The sequence below is a fragment of the Taudactylus pleione genome, unplaced genomic scaffold, assembly GCF_031769625.1.
Source record: "Taudactylus pleione unplaced genomic scaffold, aTauple2 ptg000481l, whole genome shotgun sequence".
Lineage (NCBI taxonomy): Eukaryota > Metazoa > Chordata > Amphibia > Anura > Myobatrachidae > Taudactylus > Taudactylus pleione.
Genome location: NW_028284883.1, coordinates 1,964,747 through 1,982,872, shown reverse-complemented (window position 1 = coordinate 1,982,872; position 18,126 = coordinate 1,964,747). Strand labels below are relative to the sequence as shown.

At 44.2% G+C, this 18,126-nt stretch overlaps 1 protein-coding gene across 1 annotated transcript in view; it reads left to right on the top strand.

Moving 5' to 3' along the window:
- LOC148502840 (cytochrome P450 2A13-like) overlaps positions 1-18,126 on the top strand; it is a 96,956-nt gene that overhangs the window by 56,357 nt on the left and 22,473 nt on the right. The window contains exons 7-8 of the mRNA XM_088449312.1: positions 3,220-3,361; positions 7,587-7,774. Coding sequence (XP_088305438.1) covers positions 3,220-3,361; positions 7,587-7,774 — 330 coding nt within the window. The remainder of the gene's footprint in view (positions 1-3,219; positions 3,362-7,586; positions 7,775-18,126) is intronic.

The following is an 18,126-nucleotide window of genomic DNA, read 5'->3' as shown; positions in this document are numbered from 1 at the left end:
GCCATGACGCTACTTTGCTAATTATGCACTCCCATAAACCGTATGCACTCCCATAAAATGCTGTTCGCATAATTAGGCACGCCTGCGTTCGGATCTCCACTCCCCCATTTTCAAGCACCTTCCCCTGTTACCACCCACAAACGCCTCTATCTGTCACTCAAACTACCGACCTGGCTGTGTTCAAGGAGAGAGAAATTTCTGATCGTAATGGCTAGTTTGCGCACGTGCATTGCAAATTTAACGCATGCGCAGTATAGCGAACATCGGTGGCGTACGACCGTGCGGCCGCTTCGACCGACTCTGAATGAGGTCCTTTTTCTCTTCCTGCTCCTCCTGTGCCCAGCATAAATCATCACGACAAGCTCCAGCTGGGGAATTGCTTCCACTACCCACTCCATCACGTCCATGGACGCATCTCTCCATGGATTTCGTCACAGACCTGCCAGTCTCTCAAGGCTTCAATACTATCTGGGTTGTAATAGACCGATTCTCTAAGATGGTCCACTATATACCTTTGAAGAAGTTACCTTCTGCTCCTGACCTGGCACAGTTGTTCGTCCAACACATATTTCGTCTTCATGGCCTTCCTGCTGAAATTGTCTCTGACTGTGGTGTGCAGTTTACTGCAAAATTCTGGAGGACTTTGTGTTCTGTTCTTGTAGTGAAGTTAAACTTTTCCACGGCCTACCATCCGCAAATCAACGGCTCCACCGAGAGAGTTAATCAAGATCTAGAGACTTTCTTAAGAATTTTTATGACATCTTCTCAGGACAATTGGGCTGCCTTGCTGCCATGGGCCGAGTTTGCACATAATGCTTCCTACCACTCGTCAACTAACCAAACGCCATTTCAGGTTGTATATGGCCTTCATCCTCGTGTTCCCGAATTCCGAAGCCTGCCTGTTTTTGATGTTCCGGCCGTGGAAGACACGGTGCAGAATTTTGCTGCCATCTGGACTCAAGTACGATCTGATTTGCTGAAGGCATCCTCTCGCTATAAGACCCAGGCTGATAGGAAGCGTAGAATAGTTCCACGCATGGAAGTTGGAAGCCAGGTCTGGTTGTCCACCCGGAATCTTCATCTGAGAGTTCCTTCAATGAAATTTGCACCACACTTCATTGGTCACTTCACCATAACAGAAGTCATTAATTCAGTGGCCTATCGTCTACAGTTACCCCCGTACCTAAAAATCCCTAATTCCGTCCATGTTTCCTTATTAAAGCCCCTAGTTCTGAATAGGTTCCACAGTGCTCTACCTGCTTCTCCTCGAGTCCAGACGGAGAGAGGAGTTGAGTTTGAGGTCACCCAGGTCTTGGACTCTCGTCTACGCAGAGGTCATCTACAGTACTTGCTGGACTGGAAAGGTTACGGTCCAGAGGAACGTTGCTGGACCAATGCTCGTGATGTCTACGCTCCCACGCTCATCAGGAGATTAAATTCTGCCCATCAGGAGAAGCCTGGTGAGTGTCCTGAGGCCACCCCAAAAGGGGGGGGTACTGTCACGGCCATGGTATTTCAGCATGGCGCTAGGCGGGTGTTACCTGTGAGGTCGTTGTGGTGCGGGCTGTCTGGTGGTGGAGCTGGTGTCTGGCGGGGGGCTTTGGCTGCGCGCGTTGTTGTGCGGGCCTGTTGTCACTCTGTGCTGGTAAGGCCTGGTGGCGTCTCCGTTCTATTTGGCATGGGCGCCGCCATCTTGCCTTCTGGCCATGTGATGCGGCTGGCCAATCCTGGTGAGTCACATGTTCCCTCCGGCCAGTAACAGCACGGCATGGGGTATTTAGGAAGGGTCAGTGCCTTCCTTCTTTGCCAGTTCAACGTGTATCTCAGCCTAGCTGCGAGGGAGTTCTCTGTGCTTATCCTGTTCCTGTGTATTCGCTGTCTGCCAGTCTGCCTGTCAGCTCCTAGCTCCCGCTGGACTACCCCGCTTCCTCCATCACTCTTGCCCATACCTGAGTGCCTGAGCCTGCTGACATCCTGCTCATTTGCCTTAGTTCACTACCTGCATACCTGGCTTATTATTTCCTGCATCACTACCTGCATACCTGCTTGATTATTTTCAGTCTCACTACCTGCACACCTGGACAGCTCTAATTGTTTCTACTTGGACATTAACCCTTTACTCCCACCAAAGAACTCTTGTGCACATTTATATATTCTTGGACTTTTATTTAATGCCATATTTTATGTCTACTCAAGCACTTATTAAAAATCCTAGTTTTATTTTCAAATCCGCTTCTGTGATTGCTCCTGCTACCACCCCGGGTCCACAAACAACCCAGAACATAACACTGTGACTTTAAGCAAAAATAAATTTGTTTTATAAACGTACAAAGCTGCTGATGAAGGACAACAGAATTTGCCATAAGTAAAAGCTGTGGCCACTCCATCTAGCACTTTGTACACAGATTCAGTGTATGAGGACATATCTGTATAGTGTGTATATATTGTATATAGGTACTGTTTTTACATTGTGCATTGTGTGCTTTGTAAAATAAAGGTATCATAGAGACTGTGCAATTCTGTCTTTCCTGTGGGATCTGGTACTCACAGAGTACTGGGGTACAGTGCTTGCTATAACCAGCCACTTGCAGAACCCCCATTGGCCACAGCATGAGACATATTGCAGCACTTGGAGGGAGGAGGGTTGTGGTGGTGACTGACACCATTCTCTAAAATGTGGGCATATTACCCCTGTTTTGGAGGTATGTTGAGCCCAGGGTCTGCATCATCTCAGCTTAAGCAGCCTGGCAAATGTAACAATGGTTGTGATGGCGAGCAGAGGCAGCGCCTATGTACTCTGCATTCATATCACAGATGCATGCAGAGCGCCTATGTACTTCTGATTCATATGCATTTATTTGGGTGATGTTACACAGTCCCTTCCCTATGGCTGTACAATATGGCCCATCTCTAAATCATGCTCCATATGTATGCAATAAAACCCACCCCTCCTTACACCTGATAGGTTACCATTCAGCCTTACAACCTGTCAATCTTAAGAATATCATAGCTTTGCTCATATTGCCTTAAAGCTGTACCCTTACCCCCAAATACATGTACTTATGTGCTTTTGACCCCAGTCATAATTTAAAAGTAGGTAACTAGGAACTGTGCTATGCAACTATTGGTCATATTGTACCTTATCTTCTATATATTGGCTGTAAAATATATTGTGACAGGCACTGATCTCTCTCTGTTTCTCATTTTACGTTCTTGCAGGAAAAGAATAATCCAGCCACACATTTTGATATGGAGAACTTTTATATAAACATTTCATCCTTATTTCTTGCTGGGACAGAAACAGTGGGCACAACACTGAGACATGCATTTCTGCTGCTAGTGAAACACCCCAATGTCACACGTAAGAAACAAAGTCTGAGCATATCAGGTTTGATAAATATTGACAATTTCAAAATACTGCTTTGAGAGTAAGTAAAGATATTCCTACATGTATATAATATCTTAGTGCTATAAAGAACAAGAAGATGTATATAGAGCTTGTGTAATAGTGTCTGCAGATCATTGCTGAAGATGATTACCAAAAATAAATAAACTATATATAATCAGAGATGTGTGGGTTCAGTTTTTCTGAAAACTAAACACACACCAACTTAGAGGATCCAAGTTGAATTGAGGCCCAGTTTGGAATCCCTTTGAGGTTCTGAGTAGAGCTGAGTCCCAACTAGGGTCTTCTCAGAATTCGAAACTCAGATTTAAAAATTGGATCTTGCTTGTTAGGGTCACTTTTAAGTCCCGCGCTCATGATTTCAGGAGCTATGAAGGGCTCAAAATTGAATGTAAATGACTGGAAATGAAAGTTATTGATGTTAATAATATTAAAGGATTGGACTGCCCATCTGGCTGTTCTGGCAAATACCAGGGGGGGGGGTGTTGGATGGCAGCAGTGGTAATTTGGGGCCAGGCTAGCTGGCGCACAGGCAAGCAGTGGCAGCCCTTAAGAGACAGCGTTTGCTGTAATTTTTAATCTGTTGCCAGTCTGGCTCTGATTGGCTCATGGAATGGCAACCAAACCGCAATGGCTGTGGGTTCGTTAGGTCCAATTGGCTTATGACTTGACCAGATTTAAAATAATGGAGGTGTTGTTTCTTCATGGCATGGATTCAGCTGCATGTGCATTCACTGGCAGCCTGTCACCATATTCACCTGCTGCAGCTGATAGCACACAAGGAGAGGACAGTGGCTGCTGGATGGACACAGGGGAGTAGAGGTAAGAGGCTGCTGGAGTGACACTGGTAGGGTGGCATAATGTGTAAGGGTAATGTGTAAGGGGTATTACTGTGTAACCTAATAAGGGGCATTACTCTGTGTGGCATAATGTGTTATAAAGGGCATTACTGCATGGCATAATGTGTTATAAGGAGCATTACAGTGTGCATCATAATGAATTATAGGGGGCATTACTGTGTGGTATAATGTGTTATAAGGGACATTACTGTGTGGCATAATGTCTTATATGGGGCATTACTGTGTATACATTGTGTAAGGGGCATTACTGTGTAGCACAATATGTTTTAAGGGGCATAACTGTGTGTGGCATAATGTGTAAGGGGCATTACTGTGTGGCATAATGTGTTATAGGGGTCATTACTGTGTGTGACATAATGTGTAAGGGGCATTAGTGTGTTGCTTAATGTATAAGGGGCACTATGACTGTGTAGTATAATGTTTATAAGGAGTAGTACTGTGTGGCATAATGTGATTAGGCATGTATCATAACATGATTGAGCTCTGGGCCTGATTCAGAGATGGACGCTCTGAAAGAGCGGTCGCTCTGAATCAGGGTGTCCCTATTTGTTTTTACAGGCGGCCTCCTGGTCGCTCGCTAAGCTGTGGTTGACCACCCACAGCTTTAGCAAGTGGCCAGCTGATGGTCACAATGGTCGAGACCATCGCGACCTTTGGGGCTTGCGATGAGACCCTTGTGGTAGGGTCTCATCTGCCGCAAACCCCAGAGAGCTTCTGTCTCTAACAGAGGGGCCGCCCCCAAATGGCAGGCGTTCCTTCGGGAATGCCTCCGTTTGGCCAGCCACCCCCCCCGGCCACCCTACCAAATGGGGCAAGCTGTCGATCAACATTGACAGCTGCCCCGTTTGTAGAGAGCCCCGAAGCGAGAGAATTTCTCTCTCACTCCGGGGCTTGCGCATGCGCGCGGCATGCGCAGTACCCGGCCATCGACCCGCTTGCGAGTGCTAAGTGCTTGCGAGCGGGTCTGAATCAGGCCATCTGTGTGGCATAACATTAATGTGAGATACTCTGCAGTGTAATGTAACAAAGGGACACTACTGTAGGAGCACTGCTATGGGCTCTAATTACTACAATCCGCATAATGAATGCAGTTTGTAGTGTGATATTATCGACTGAATTCGCATTGCGAATTCAGGCAATATCATAGGGATTTACTACTATTCCCTTGCAGGGACAGAGCTTGCGATAAAGCTCTGTCCCTGCGAATCCCCTCCGCACACTAGTCACGGTATTTTCGCAAAAAATACCGTGACAAAGTGCCCGCGCATGCACCGACTGGCCGCTGCTGCTAACCCCCCCGGTGCTATGCCCCGCCCCACACGATCACGGCGACCCCTGACCCCGTCCCCCCCCCCGCGACCCCCTTCCCTCCCTTAATAGCACTTGCCTGCATGATACGGGCCTTCGGTGATGTCCTCCATCCGTCCGGTCAGGTGATCTCCCATACTGCACTGGGACCCGATCACCTGATGACCAGGCCGCAGTGCACTATGGGAGACCAACTGACCAGATCACTGGTCCCGGGAGTTAGGTAAGTAAAAAATAAATTTTACAATTTTTTTTTCTTTTTCTTACAGTAATCAGCTTGCGGTCTGTTTAGACCACACTGCTGATTACTGGGACCGACTCCCGGCTCTGCTCTCCCTGTTAGAGCAGAGCAGGAGTCCGGTAACCAGGGGAGACCCTGGATAACGCCACCTCCAGGTGGCGTTGTTATCACAGGGCTTTCCCCGATATTTTTTTACAATTTATTTTTAGTATCTCTGGTCGGATCACATTTCCCATTACAGTTATGGGAAATGTGATCTGCTTTACTAAAAATAAGTGATACTTAGGGGTTGGAGTAGAATTTTACGAATTCTACTCCAATTGCCCTATAGTAACTGTAGGTGATACTAAAACAATGTGAAAAGGGTGTGAAAACACCCTTTTTCACTTTATTTTAGTAAAAATAATGTTAATAATAGAGCCCTATGTGTTGTAACGTGACGAAGGGCTACTATTGTGTGGCATAATTTGAATTGGGGGTACTAAGATATGTTTTTGCTTGTTTTGGAAATTTTTCTGCAATTTGGATGACTTTTTCCAGATCAGAGATTACTAAATGCCAACTCGACATCAACTCGCAGGGAAAACAAAACTTAAAACACCAATCCGGCAGAATACTCCATCGGACCAAACAGTGAATCATAAACATGTACTCAAATACAAATTACAGACTTACTAAGAATTGTGTTTGTCAAATTGATCAAATTGACTACAAAAATCAAAAGACGACCAAAACAGTGGCGTGTTTGAATGTGAAAAGCTTTTCTATTCACTCTGGCTTAATCACAATGCCTATAAAAGAAGCCAAATGCAGCTGTAGCACTGTGGGAGGCCTTCATATCCTCTGCGGATATTCTACCTACTGTTGAATCTGTTCTGTTTCTTGCTCCAGGGCCCTTTCAGCCAGATGGTAGAATGCAAAAGACAGCATACTTTGGGATAACACAGCATCAAAGCTGGTTTCACCCATGGTGAAATCTCCAACAGTGGCACATCTGTGTTAGGCTCCTTTTATAAGCTTCTACTTGGTCCTAACACTTGCTGGCCCTGCACACAACCTTACATTTACTCTCCTTTTATACAGAAAAATTATTTGATGGCTGACTGAATCACATAGCCCAAACAAGTACTCTTCATTATTGTGACCTGGGGGCAACTAATGGCGCTTAATCTAACTGTATGTTCCTAACTCGCTATAGAATGTAAGCTTGCAGACAAGGCCATTTTATGGCTTTGTCTGTCTGTTTTAATGTATTGTTGTGTTTATCACATATTGTAAATGTGAATAACACTATCACTAAGTAAATAATAATAATAATAAGCCTAGGCAAATTCTCAATTAGAGATTGCGCTGGCCCCCGTGTTTTGGTTCTACTTCATCATGTTTTGGTTTTGGCAAAACCAAGCTTAAGTGTTTTGGTTTAGATCCAGTTTTGGTTCGGTTTTGGTTTCCTTTAAAAATTATAAAAATGGATTTTAAAAAATTATAAAATAGTGTAATATTGACCTGTTCAAATGCAAGCCAAAACCAGAGTTCAGTTTTTAAATCTGAGTTCTAAACTGAAAGCAGAGCAGTGCCAGGACTCGGTTACACTCAGAACCCCACAGTTATTCCCTACTGGGACTCAATTTTACTCAGAACCAGTAAGTTCAGGTGTGTTAGTTTTTCAGGAAAACCGAACTGCACATGTCTATTCTCAATCAAGATTCTTGTTATATTATCTGAAAGACAAAATATTGAAAATATTGATGACCATGATTCTTCATGACAGATAAAGTTCAAAATGAAATTGACGAAGTGATTGGCAGGCAGCGTGCCCCTGAGCCAGAAGATCGGGACTATATGCCATACACAGATGCCGTCATTCATGAGATCCACCGGTTTGCCAATGCAGTTCCCATGAATGTTCCACATGCAGTTTCTAAGGACACAGTGTTCCATGGATTTATGATTCCTAAGGTACTACACTTACATCAGTGCTAAGCATATCATTAATCTTATTTTAACAATGTAATGATTCTATAAAAATAGTAAGCAATATACATGAGTTTACAAATGTAATCTGAAGTACTTTAATATACTCTTATATTTGGGTTTTGCAAGGTGTGGTGTCATGAATTCGAAGTAGAAAAAACATTTAACTTGAATTTGTTTGTTTTATTATTTTACATTTTATCTTTAAAACACCTAAATCACAGATGATGACTGTGAGATATCAATAAGACTCCAATACTCTTAAGCATATTATACAGAAGCAGGCTGGACCTTTTGCATTTGAAATTCAGGCCTGATCTTGACATTGCCTTGCGCCTGCATCTCACTAGCCAGTTAGTATTAATTGCTGTCTAAATGGCTGTATCATTCACTGTTGCAGCATTGGTCAAAGAATTTATTGGGACAAGACCACATACAGTAAGCTGCAATCAATATTAACTGGCTTGTCAGATACTGACCAAATGTGATCAATGCAGCAGGTCTAATGGTAGCTGCCTCATTGTCTAAGACAGGGGTCTTCAACCTTTAAGACAGTGTGGGCCACATTAAAAAATTCAACGAAACCCGAGGGCCACTAAGCTATACTGCGGTATTTAGACTCTGCCCCCTCCTCACACAATTATGTCCCATAACTGCTCCCTCCTACTATTTTAATTAGGTCCCAGAACGGCCCCCTCCTCCAAAAATTTTAATTATGCCCCATTACTGTCGCTCCTCCTCCATTAATTATGTCAGATAGTTGCCCCCATCCTCAAACAATTATGTCCCATAACTCTCCCCCTCTGCAGTGCCCCCAGTAGTGCCCCTTTTACAGTGCCCCCAGTAATTGTCCCCCCTATGAAGTGGCCCCAGTAGTGGCCCCCATTATGCAGTGCCCTCAGCAGTATTCCCCCTATGCAGTGCCCCTTATATCATGCCCCCAGTAGTAGTCCCCCTATGCAATGCCCCCAGTAGTGGTCCACCCATGCAGTGCCCCTAGTAGTAGTCCCTCTATGCAGTGCCCACCTATGCAGTGCCCATTACATATATAGGACAAAGACACACAAAAAAAACCACTTACCTGAATCCCAGCACCTGCCGCTGTCCGCTCCTCCGTCCTCTTGGCCTGCTCTGCACTATATTGGCAGAGCAAGCCTGAGCTAATTTAGTGCCCTAGGCAAGCTTTTGGGTGGTGCCTTCCTCCCCGTGGGACCCTGAAAAGGGGTGTGGCTTCAAAGAAGGGGCCCTAACCCAGCACAGCACCCCCCTATCCCAGCACAGCATGGTATCAGCAACCACCACCCCTCTCCCAGCAGTCAGCACCACAGCACACCGGCCCTCTCCCAGTTCCAAATTTACTTTACCTGAGCGCAGCCTGCAGAACTGTCCGACTATATGTACAGCAAGCAGCGGGTGGCGGACTTGGTTTTCCCTTCTCAGGCTGGCAGGCTGCAGCTGTGTGTAATGATTGCTGGAGGCGGAGCTCAGAGCCATATGGTGTGACTCATTACTCCTAGCACTACAAAGACCCATGATGCAGCAGCCCTCCCTCAACCACTATTTATTGCGCAGAAGCTCATTCTGATAGTGGGACACCTCCAAGCCAGGAATCGCTAGCCACTAGCCACTGTCCAGGTGCTTCGGCCCAGCAAACTGCCGCTGGCTGTTCCTCCACTGCCTGTTCATTGTTTGCTGCTGCCAGGCCCAATCAGAGCTGTGAGCACCGAGGCTGCAATCGTGGATGCTAAACAGCGGCAGTAGCAGCTGCCAGAGTCTCTACCCAGCCAGCTGCGGGGGTCCTTGCCTTGCCTGCACCAAAACTCCACTGTCCTTAGTTGAGCTTGAATGCCCCCAGGTATTCCAAATGCCCTAGCCTTAGTTTGTCTATGCTTAGGGCTGGATCTGACTATGGGAGAGACATCATGACATCTCTCCCATCACCCACTGCAGGAGCCAGAAGAGGAGCTCATGAGTGAGCTCCAGCCTGGCTCCGGCAGCCAATTAGTGTCATTCTGACTCTCATTGGCTGCCAAATCAAACACACTGCCGCTGGGTAGTACAAGTGTACTACCCAGTGGCGGTGTTTGTTTCTGTGTAGTGTGGAATCCACTCACTGTGGTCCGCACTACACTAACCATCAGTGAGCCACGGGATGAAGACCTCTGGTCCAAAAAATATATATAACAATGCTACATCCAGTGTATAATAAAGGCTTGGAAAAAAATACCATATAATGCAAAATATTGTGCAGTATACACAAAAGTTGATTATGTTGTGCTTAACTGTAGGACAAGCATACTAACTGCCGTTGATCTTAATAGACAAACATAACCATGTAGTCAGGATCTCCTTATTGATAGAATCCAGAACCGGCAGCAGTAGTCCAAGAGCCTGTTTCAGCAGTGCACATAAGTGCGCAGGACGCATTCTGGGAGTGTGCAGAATGGTTCCTGCTTAATCACAGGCAAGCCCTTGAATGCTTCTGCCTGATTGACAGGCAGAGGCATTTTAGTTGTGGAGCGGAGGTGGCCGGCATCCCGGAAACGGGGTATGTCCGCCCCGTTTTCTGGGAGCGGCAGGCCCAGGGACTGCGTGGACGTACACAATCTGCTGGGCTCACAAGCCGGCCAGCCTGTGTAAGCTGAGGCTTACTAAGCTGGCTGGCAGCCCGGCGCCAACCATGATGGTCATGATGGTGATCCCAGCCTGCAACCTTCATTGCAGAGCTGGGATCGCAAATGCAGCAGGGGTCATGCATCTCCTGCTGCTTTTGAAATATTGCAAGGATCACAATTGCAAACAGGGCTGGATTAAGGTCTGTGGGGGCCCCTGGGCAACAAACTTGTGTGGGCCCCTGTAGTAGTTCCCCCCTATGCAGTGCCCCCTGTAGTAATGCCCCTTATGCAGTGCCCCCAGTAGTGGTCCCCCTATGCAGTGCCCCTTATATAGTGCCCCCAGACCCAGTATTGCCCCCCTATGCAGTACCCTTATTTAATGCCCCAGTAGTTGTCCCCTTATACAGTGACCCTTATATAGTGCCCCCAGACCCAGTAGTGGTCCCCATACACTGCCCCCAGTAGTTGTCCTATGCATTGCCCCCAGTACCCCCTTGAAGTGGCCCCCCCTATGCAGTGCCCCTTACACACACACACAAAAAAAAAAAACTTACCTGAATCCCCGCTCCTGACGTGACCAACACTGTCTGCTCCAGCTCTTCTCCTGCATTATGGGAGAGATGTCAGCGTCATGACGTCACTCCCATCATCACCCGGGGGGAGCCAGTAGACTGAGCTCATGAATGAGCTCCAGCCAGCTCCCTCCGTTGAAGCAGCAGCCAATGAGAGTCTGTGTGACTCTCATCGGCTGCTGTAACATACACACAGCTGCCGCCGCCGGCTGTGTGTTTGTCACTGTGTAGTGTGGCCGCGCTCACTGCGCGGTCTACACTACACTAGCGGAGGGGACACTAGCGGCGAGTGAAGCCACCGGTTGCACCACTGCTAGTGGGGGCTCCTCTGTGTGTGGGGAGCCAGGGACGACCGCCCCTGTCGCCCCCCCCCTTAATCCGGCCCTAATTGCAAAGCTGCCTGCGATCCTTGCTGAATCAGGCCCCAAGTACCAGTGTTTATTCTAGAGCTTACTCAGCACACAGTGAAAGCCTCTTTTTTATTTGTGCTCTTAATTTGGTGTAAAACGCACACAGGTGATAAGCGGCTTTAGATGAAAAGGTATCCCAGAAGCAGATCGTATCGGTGTAATGATGTACTGTATGGACAGCGGCATAATTATCAGGTAATTATTGCCTATGCACTTAGATATCGGCTTCTGGGATATACAATGAGAGAAAAAAAAGACTTGTCACACGTGGTGCACCAATAGACAGTATAATAAAATATAGCTTCTAATATGTCCTTATTAAAATTGATCAAATCCTAAAACTAGCAAAATAAAAACAGTTTTTATTCCTCAACATTGGAAAACTCTTTTTTTCCACCTCTATTGTCTTGCTAATATTACTTGTCCATGGTAGCAACCAATATTTCTGAGAAATATACCTAATGGATATTTTGGGGGTCAGTTATCTTCAAGATATTTAAAATGTAAAAGAAAAATCCTATGCGACGGATTTAAACTCATTTTTTCTGGGATATCCAAAATAGTGGTCTAAGCGAGGGTGCAATTTCTGGGTTGCACTCATGGCTGGCGCTAGGATTTGCTGCGCCCAGTGCCGTCCTGTGTTGCCGCCCCTTCCCTCCTCCGCTCCCTCCCCCTGAGCTTACATAGTAACTTTAGCAACTGGAGGGAGGGTGGGCATTTCTTGCGCCCGTCGGTAACAGTGGTGCTCCTGGCGACGGCCCGGCTTGACCGTTCCTAGAGCCGCTTCTGATTGCACTATATTGCAAAAAGTGTAACAGAAGTGTAGTCCAGAGGGAAAAGCCACCTGGAAGAGTACTAGTAGTAATCTACATAAACTAATTATATTAACAGCTAATGACAATACAATGTTCATCAGAACAAATCACCACACACCATGTAGTTTACTAATAAAGCAGTGCCCATATGCTAGCAACATGGAGTCTATATACTAAGAAGTGTTAGGAGACAGAGTGAAAAGTGATAAGGTGTCAGTCAATCAGCTCCTAACTGCCATCTCACAGGCTGTGTTTGAAAAATGACAGTTCGGAGATGATTGGTTGTTACCTTATCTCCTTTCACTTTGTCTCCTAAATAGACCTACAGTAATGATGACAGAAGGCCAGCTGCCCCAGTCTGTGTGTACCATGCTGCATCATCAAACTCAGAGAATACCCTGTGCTCCTTCTGCAAACATTACATTGTCAGTGCTTCACAGAAATAAAAATATATACTTTAACATGGTAGTGGGAATCCCTGGAGCAGTGTCATCCTCTGATCAGGGTTGGGTTCATTCCCCGTGTACCAGAATCTGTAACCCTTCAATGTCAGGACAAGAAACAGAACAAGAGCACCTAGGAGTCCAAGTTGACACCGTGTCACAAACATGTTGATGATATGTAGTTAAATGGTTAATCGCTACATGCTGTCTCTTAACTGTGTCTCTTCAGTCTAATTGACATCACAGGTCTGAGTAAATATTACTCACAAAACCTAAAGTTCAGGCTGTCTAGACACCAGGTGCAAGGCTTGCTTACATGGCTCTATAAAAGTATCTGCATGTACACAAGACTACCACAGTGTTTTTGGAGTGTCACAGTGCTGTGTGGCTGTACAGTACTTAGCCCAAGAGAGACTGATCCCTTATCCTATTGACTGCTGTTTTTCTTCTATCAAGTGTATCCTATTTATTTTCAAAAAAACTGCTCTAGTTTTTACTTTTGAATCAACGGGTGGACTAACCTCCTTTCTCACATCCGCTTCGCACCTACTTGTAGGCATCTCCCAATAAAATCAGTCAAATTCCAACACATCCACTCCAGTAGACTCTCCTTACTTCACTTCTGGGTCCTGCTCCTTATCTGTCTACTCTTCAGTCATCCTAGCAGGGCAAAGGATTGTCATGACTCCCCCTGAGTAAGTCCAAACATGTTCTCATGGCCATGGCCATGCAGACCACTTACAGTACTTATTGACTAGAACAAAACAGCTCATCTTTTACTCTCTATGCACAGGAGTGAGGAAGAGAGCACAGTGCAATATATACTCACTGAAAGATAGAACCCTGGCTCCACAGGTGTGTGCAGAATGATACAGGTAGGGAAAAATTCTGGGGTTTATGGTAGATGATTACATACATGCTGACTTTTAATCTGCCTTCCTGGGGAGAAGCCTGGGGAGAGGCAGCAGTCGGGCACTGATGGGGGCCGGGCTGGACAATTTGCATAATTAGGCCCTGCCCCCTCATGGCAAAACTCCCGTGAATCGATCATATTTTAATAGGGAGCGGGGCCAAATGACTTGATTATAATAGAATTGCGTCATTAAGCCATGCCCCCTAATGACGGACTGCAGATTTCAGGTAGGTTTCTCCCCTTTCTACCCACTTCACTAGGAAGTGGGCGGGATGCGGGAGAAGTGCCTACACTGCCGGGAGTGTCAGGGGTTACCCAAAACAAAGGGAGCCTCCTGCGACTTTCAGGAAAAGAAATGGAAAGAAAAGATAACTTTTTTTGTTGGGCACAAACTTGTTTAAATCTGGTAAAATTATTATTTAATGTAACGTACAGTATAACAAATACAAAACATCTAGACAAAACACCACACATAAATAGACAGATCACAAAGCATATATTATAGGTTCACACTATAAATTGAGATATGAGATATCCTCGTGTGTCCTGGAAATAAATCTAATCTCTCTGATAATCCAATACCATCTAGAGATTATCCTCTCAGTGTGATACATCGTAATGCGAATAACAGGGCAAAATATAATAGCAAGATCATATATAGTAAAGTATCAACTGGGAAAATAAACAGATTAATAGATTAAGGTTGTATCAATGTCAAAGAATTGGTTACATAGAGAAGTGTGGTTGAAAAGAACTGCTCAGATTGAGGAATGAGATGCTGCTGTTAATTCATCTGCCAAATGGCATCAAATGATCTTAATGAGTGTTCCCCTCCTCAGTGTCAGTTATAACAGATAGAAAAGTAAGTATAGTAGTAGATATGAAAAGAGAGAACCAGTAAAGTCATGCATCTGCTTTCAAATCTCATTGCTTTCAGAACATTGGGCCTGATTCTGACCCGGTTGCAAGCTCTGTGCGCTCGCAACCGGGTCAATGGTGGACCAGTGCGCATGCGCACGACGGCGCCGGCTCCGTCGTGCGCATGTGCGAGACCCGGATAGCGATGAGCAATCCGTCGCTCCGGGTCTCATACCAAAGGGGGCGTGCTGTCAATGTTGAGTGAGTCTGTAACTTGGAACTGCTTACGTGCACCCAGACTTATTCTGCCGGCACCTGGAACCGCTTCTGCTGCGGATGCATTGGTGAGCTGCAGTTACGCCTCCTGATTGGTGTTGGCTGATTCCCCATGATCCCTTGCCATGGACCAGGCTCTGCACGGTAGATGGCAGAGGGCTTGAGCTTGGAGACACTGGGCTCAATCCAGAACACCTTTGACGCAATTCTGTTGTCGCAGGATTTAGATGCAGTCGTAAAGGCAAGAAGTTTATTTCTCAAGTAGTCTTAAAAAAGACTATTCCCCTCAGCTTTAAGGGGGTAAGCATATAGATGTTAAACAGCAGTACAATCCTTGATGTTCAAAATAAAAAAAATACATATATATATATATATATATATACTGTATATATCCATGTGAAGAGAGAGGCGGCACTCAGAGTCTTTCTAGTAAACAATGAACCCTATGCCAGTGTTATTTATTAGTCAACATTTCGGGAACCAAATCCCCTTCCTCGGGACAACAACAATAACCAAGCAGAGTAAAAAATAGTGTTATATAGACAATCTAAATGTCACTTACTCCTTTCTCCCAATGAAAATTGCTGCAGCTAGGTCCCGTTGGCTGTCACCTGTCCTCCGTGTCCTCTGGCTGCGACACATCCATCGTGCTGGAAGTGATGTCATGGGACCCAGCCCCAGGACCATGGCAACTGAAATAACAAAATCTACAATAAAAATCCTTGTATACACCCCACAAGATGCCAGAAGGCGTAATAAAGTGTAAAAAAACATTTCTAGTTACATAATATTAAATGTATAAGTTAAAGAAATACACCCAGTGATAAATCGTGTTAGGAAGGTCTACAAATCTTACTATACTTATTAAAAACATGTTTTGACAAGCATAAAAAGAACTGGGGTAAAAAATGATATTTATACATACTGTGCAAAACACCATATTCAGAATAAAATAATGCAAATATAAATATAATACTGTAACACCATCTAATGTTGAAATAATGCAGTAGCACCAATTAATGTAATCAATACAAAAATTAGCTGTCTCTGAAATTATTTTACCAAGAATTTTATTTTTACTTTAAATCACAATAACACTGAATAAAAAAAAATGTATATTAAAAAAAAAGTGACAACAGTCAGAGCAAACTGAATTATACACTCTGAATAGACTTATCAAGTATACAGATATTAAAGAAAGCTGGGTCTTGGAAAGAAGAATAAATATCAGATCTTATATACAAATAATCTTTCAATAGACAATCGTTATCTCAAATGCTCTAAAGAAAATGAACAAGTCCTAAAGACTCATTGAGGCCATGGGGGGACAGTGTGTCTATACGGTGAATCCATCTGGATTCCAACTGAAGCTATTTTTTTGCTCTGTCTCCTCCCTTTATTGATAATGGGACATGATCGGTAACCCTAAATTTTAAAGTTGCCAGTGTGTGCCAGCAGAGAACAACATGTCTGGCCACTGGTTGTTCACTCGCCCCAGTTTGTAAAGCTGACCCAATTGCTGATCTATGTTGGGCCATACGAATCTTAAACTGACATTCGGTTTTGCCAATGTAGTATAAATCACATGGACAAATAATCACATGCACCACAAAAGTGGAATTGCAGGTAAGAGCCCACTTGATTGGAAATTTCCTACCTGAATGGGGGTGCGAGATGACCTCCCCTATACTCATGTATGAACATGTGGTACAGCCTAGGCACTTGTAGCACCCATTCTTGCAGCTCAAAAAAGTTTTCGCTAACTATGTGCTTTTGTCAAAACCTGTAATGTCGGTGTGTACAACAAAGTTTCCCCTGCTGTAGCGGGCATCAGTTTAGTCTTTTTAAAGCATCCTAGATCTTGATCTGATGTAATCATATGCCAAAGATCATGGACTTTCTTTCTGGTAATTTTGCTTTTGACATTATATTCATTAACCAAAGGAATTTTACTTTTTAGAGTTTTCTGGGGAGATTTGATGGCTAACAAGCATTCCCTTGTATGTGATAAGGCTTTGTTTTTGGCTGCTATCAATTCATTTTCAGGATATACTCATCAAAAATTTCCCCATATACTGTTCTAGTTGCCTATGGGTCTCCTCTATCCGGGTATTACTCCTACATACACGCAGAAATTGCAAGTAAGGTAAATCCTTGACTGTATGCATGGGGTGAAAGCTATTAAAGTGCAACAATGTATAGCGGTACGTGCTTTTAGACTATAAAGAAGTTCCCAAAATCCCATCTGTCACTGAAATCAGAATGTCCAAAAAAGATATTTGTTTGGGATCATGAGAAAAGCTGCATACTCACAACGATTTAGTAAATGAACGATTTTAGTAAGCGATTTTTGTTCATTTTGTCACGGGAAAAATTAACGAAAATCGTTTACTAAAATCGTTCATTTACTAAATGTAATAAACGATTTTTTTGAACTACAAACGATTTTTGCATATTCCCTTACTGAAAATCGTTGAGTTGGTCAGTCTGACTGAACTACAAACGTGAACGCGCATGAATGATAATCGTTCATTGTTTTAACTCAGAAAGTGAATGATTTTTTCAACGATTGAATGATAAACGATATCGTTATTAACGATAATCGTTCAAAAAATCGTTGTGTGTATATGAACCTTTAGGGTTAATTTGATGGGGCTGACAGATCTATTTTGTCTTTCCACAATTTCAACCAGTGATTGTATATCACCCTGCCAGAACACTAGCAGGTCATCAATGTATCGAAAATAAAGGGTAATCGCTTTGGTGATATTGAGTTGTTAAAAAAATAATCCCCTTTCAACTTTCCACATGAAAGCGTTAGCAAAGGATGGTGCCACTGATGAACCCAATGCACATCCGGTTTTCTGGCGAAAAAATTTCCCCTTAAACAAGAAAAAATTGTGTTTTAAAATAATATCCAATAATTTTAAGCAAAAACAGATGTTGGGTCCTGTATAATGTATGTTACCCATTATCAAGTGTTGTACCGCTATCAAACCTGCCTCATGGGGGGATACACGTGTACAAGCTTGTCACGTCTAAAGTAGAAAACATGGTGCCACTAGTTACCCTACCCATGTTATGTAAAATCCTCAGTAGGGTACTGGAATCCTTAAGATATGTAAAGATGTTTTGAATACAATACTGTAGGTATGAGTCTAGATACACAGAAACTGGCTTGCACAGAGAACCCCTGGCAGAGATGATGGGTCTACCAAGGGATCTCTGTGTGTCCTTGTGTATCTTGGGTAGAATGTAAAAAATCGGTACCACCGGGAATAGCACACATAATTTATTACCAATCTCAGGAGAAATAAAAGCATCCTGAAAGGCTTCTTTCACCATATTATCCAATTCACTTTTAAAACTAGCAGATGGATCTCTGTCTAGTCGCTCATAGGTGTTCAATTTACTCAAAAGTCTCTCGCATTCCCC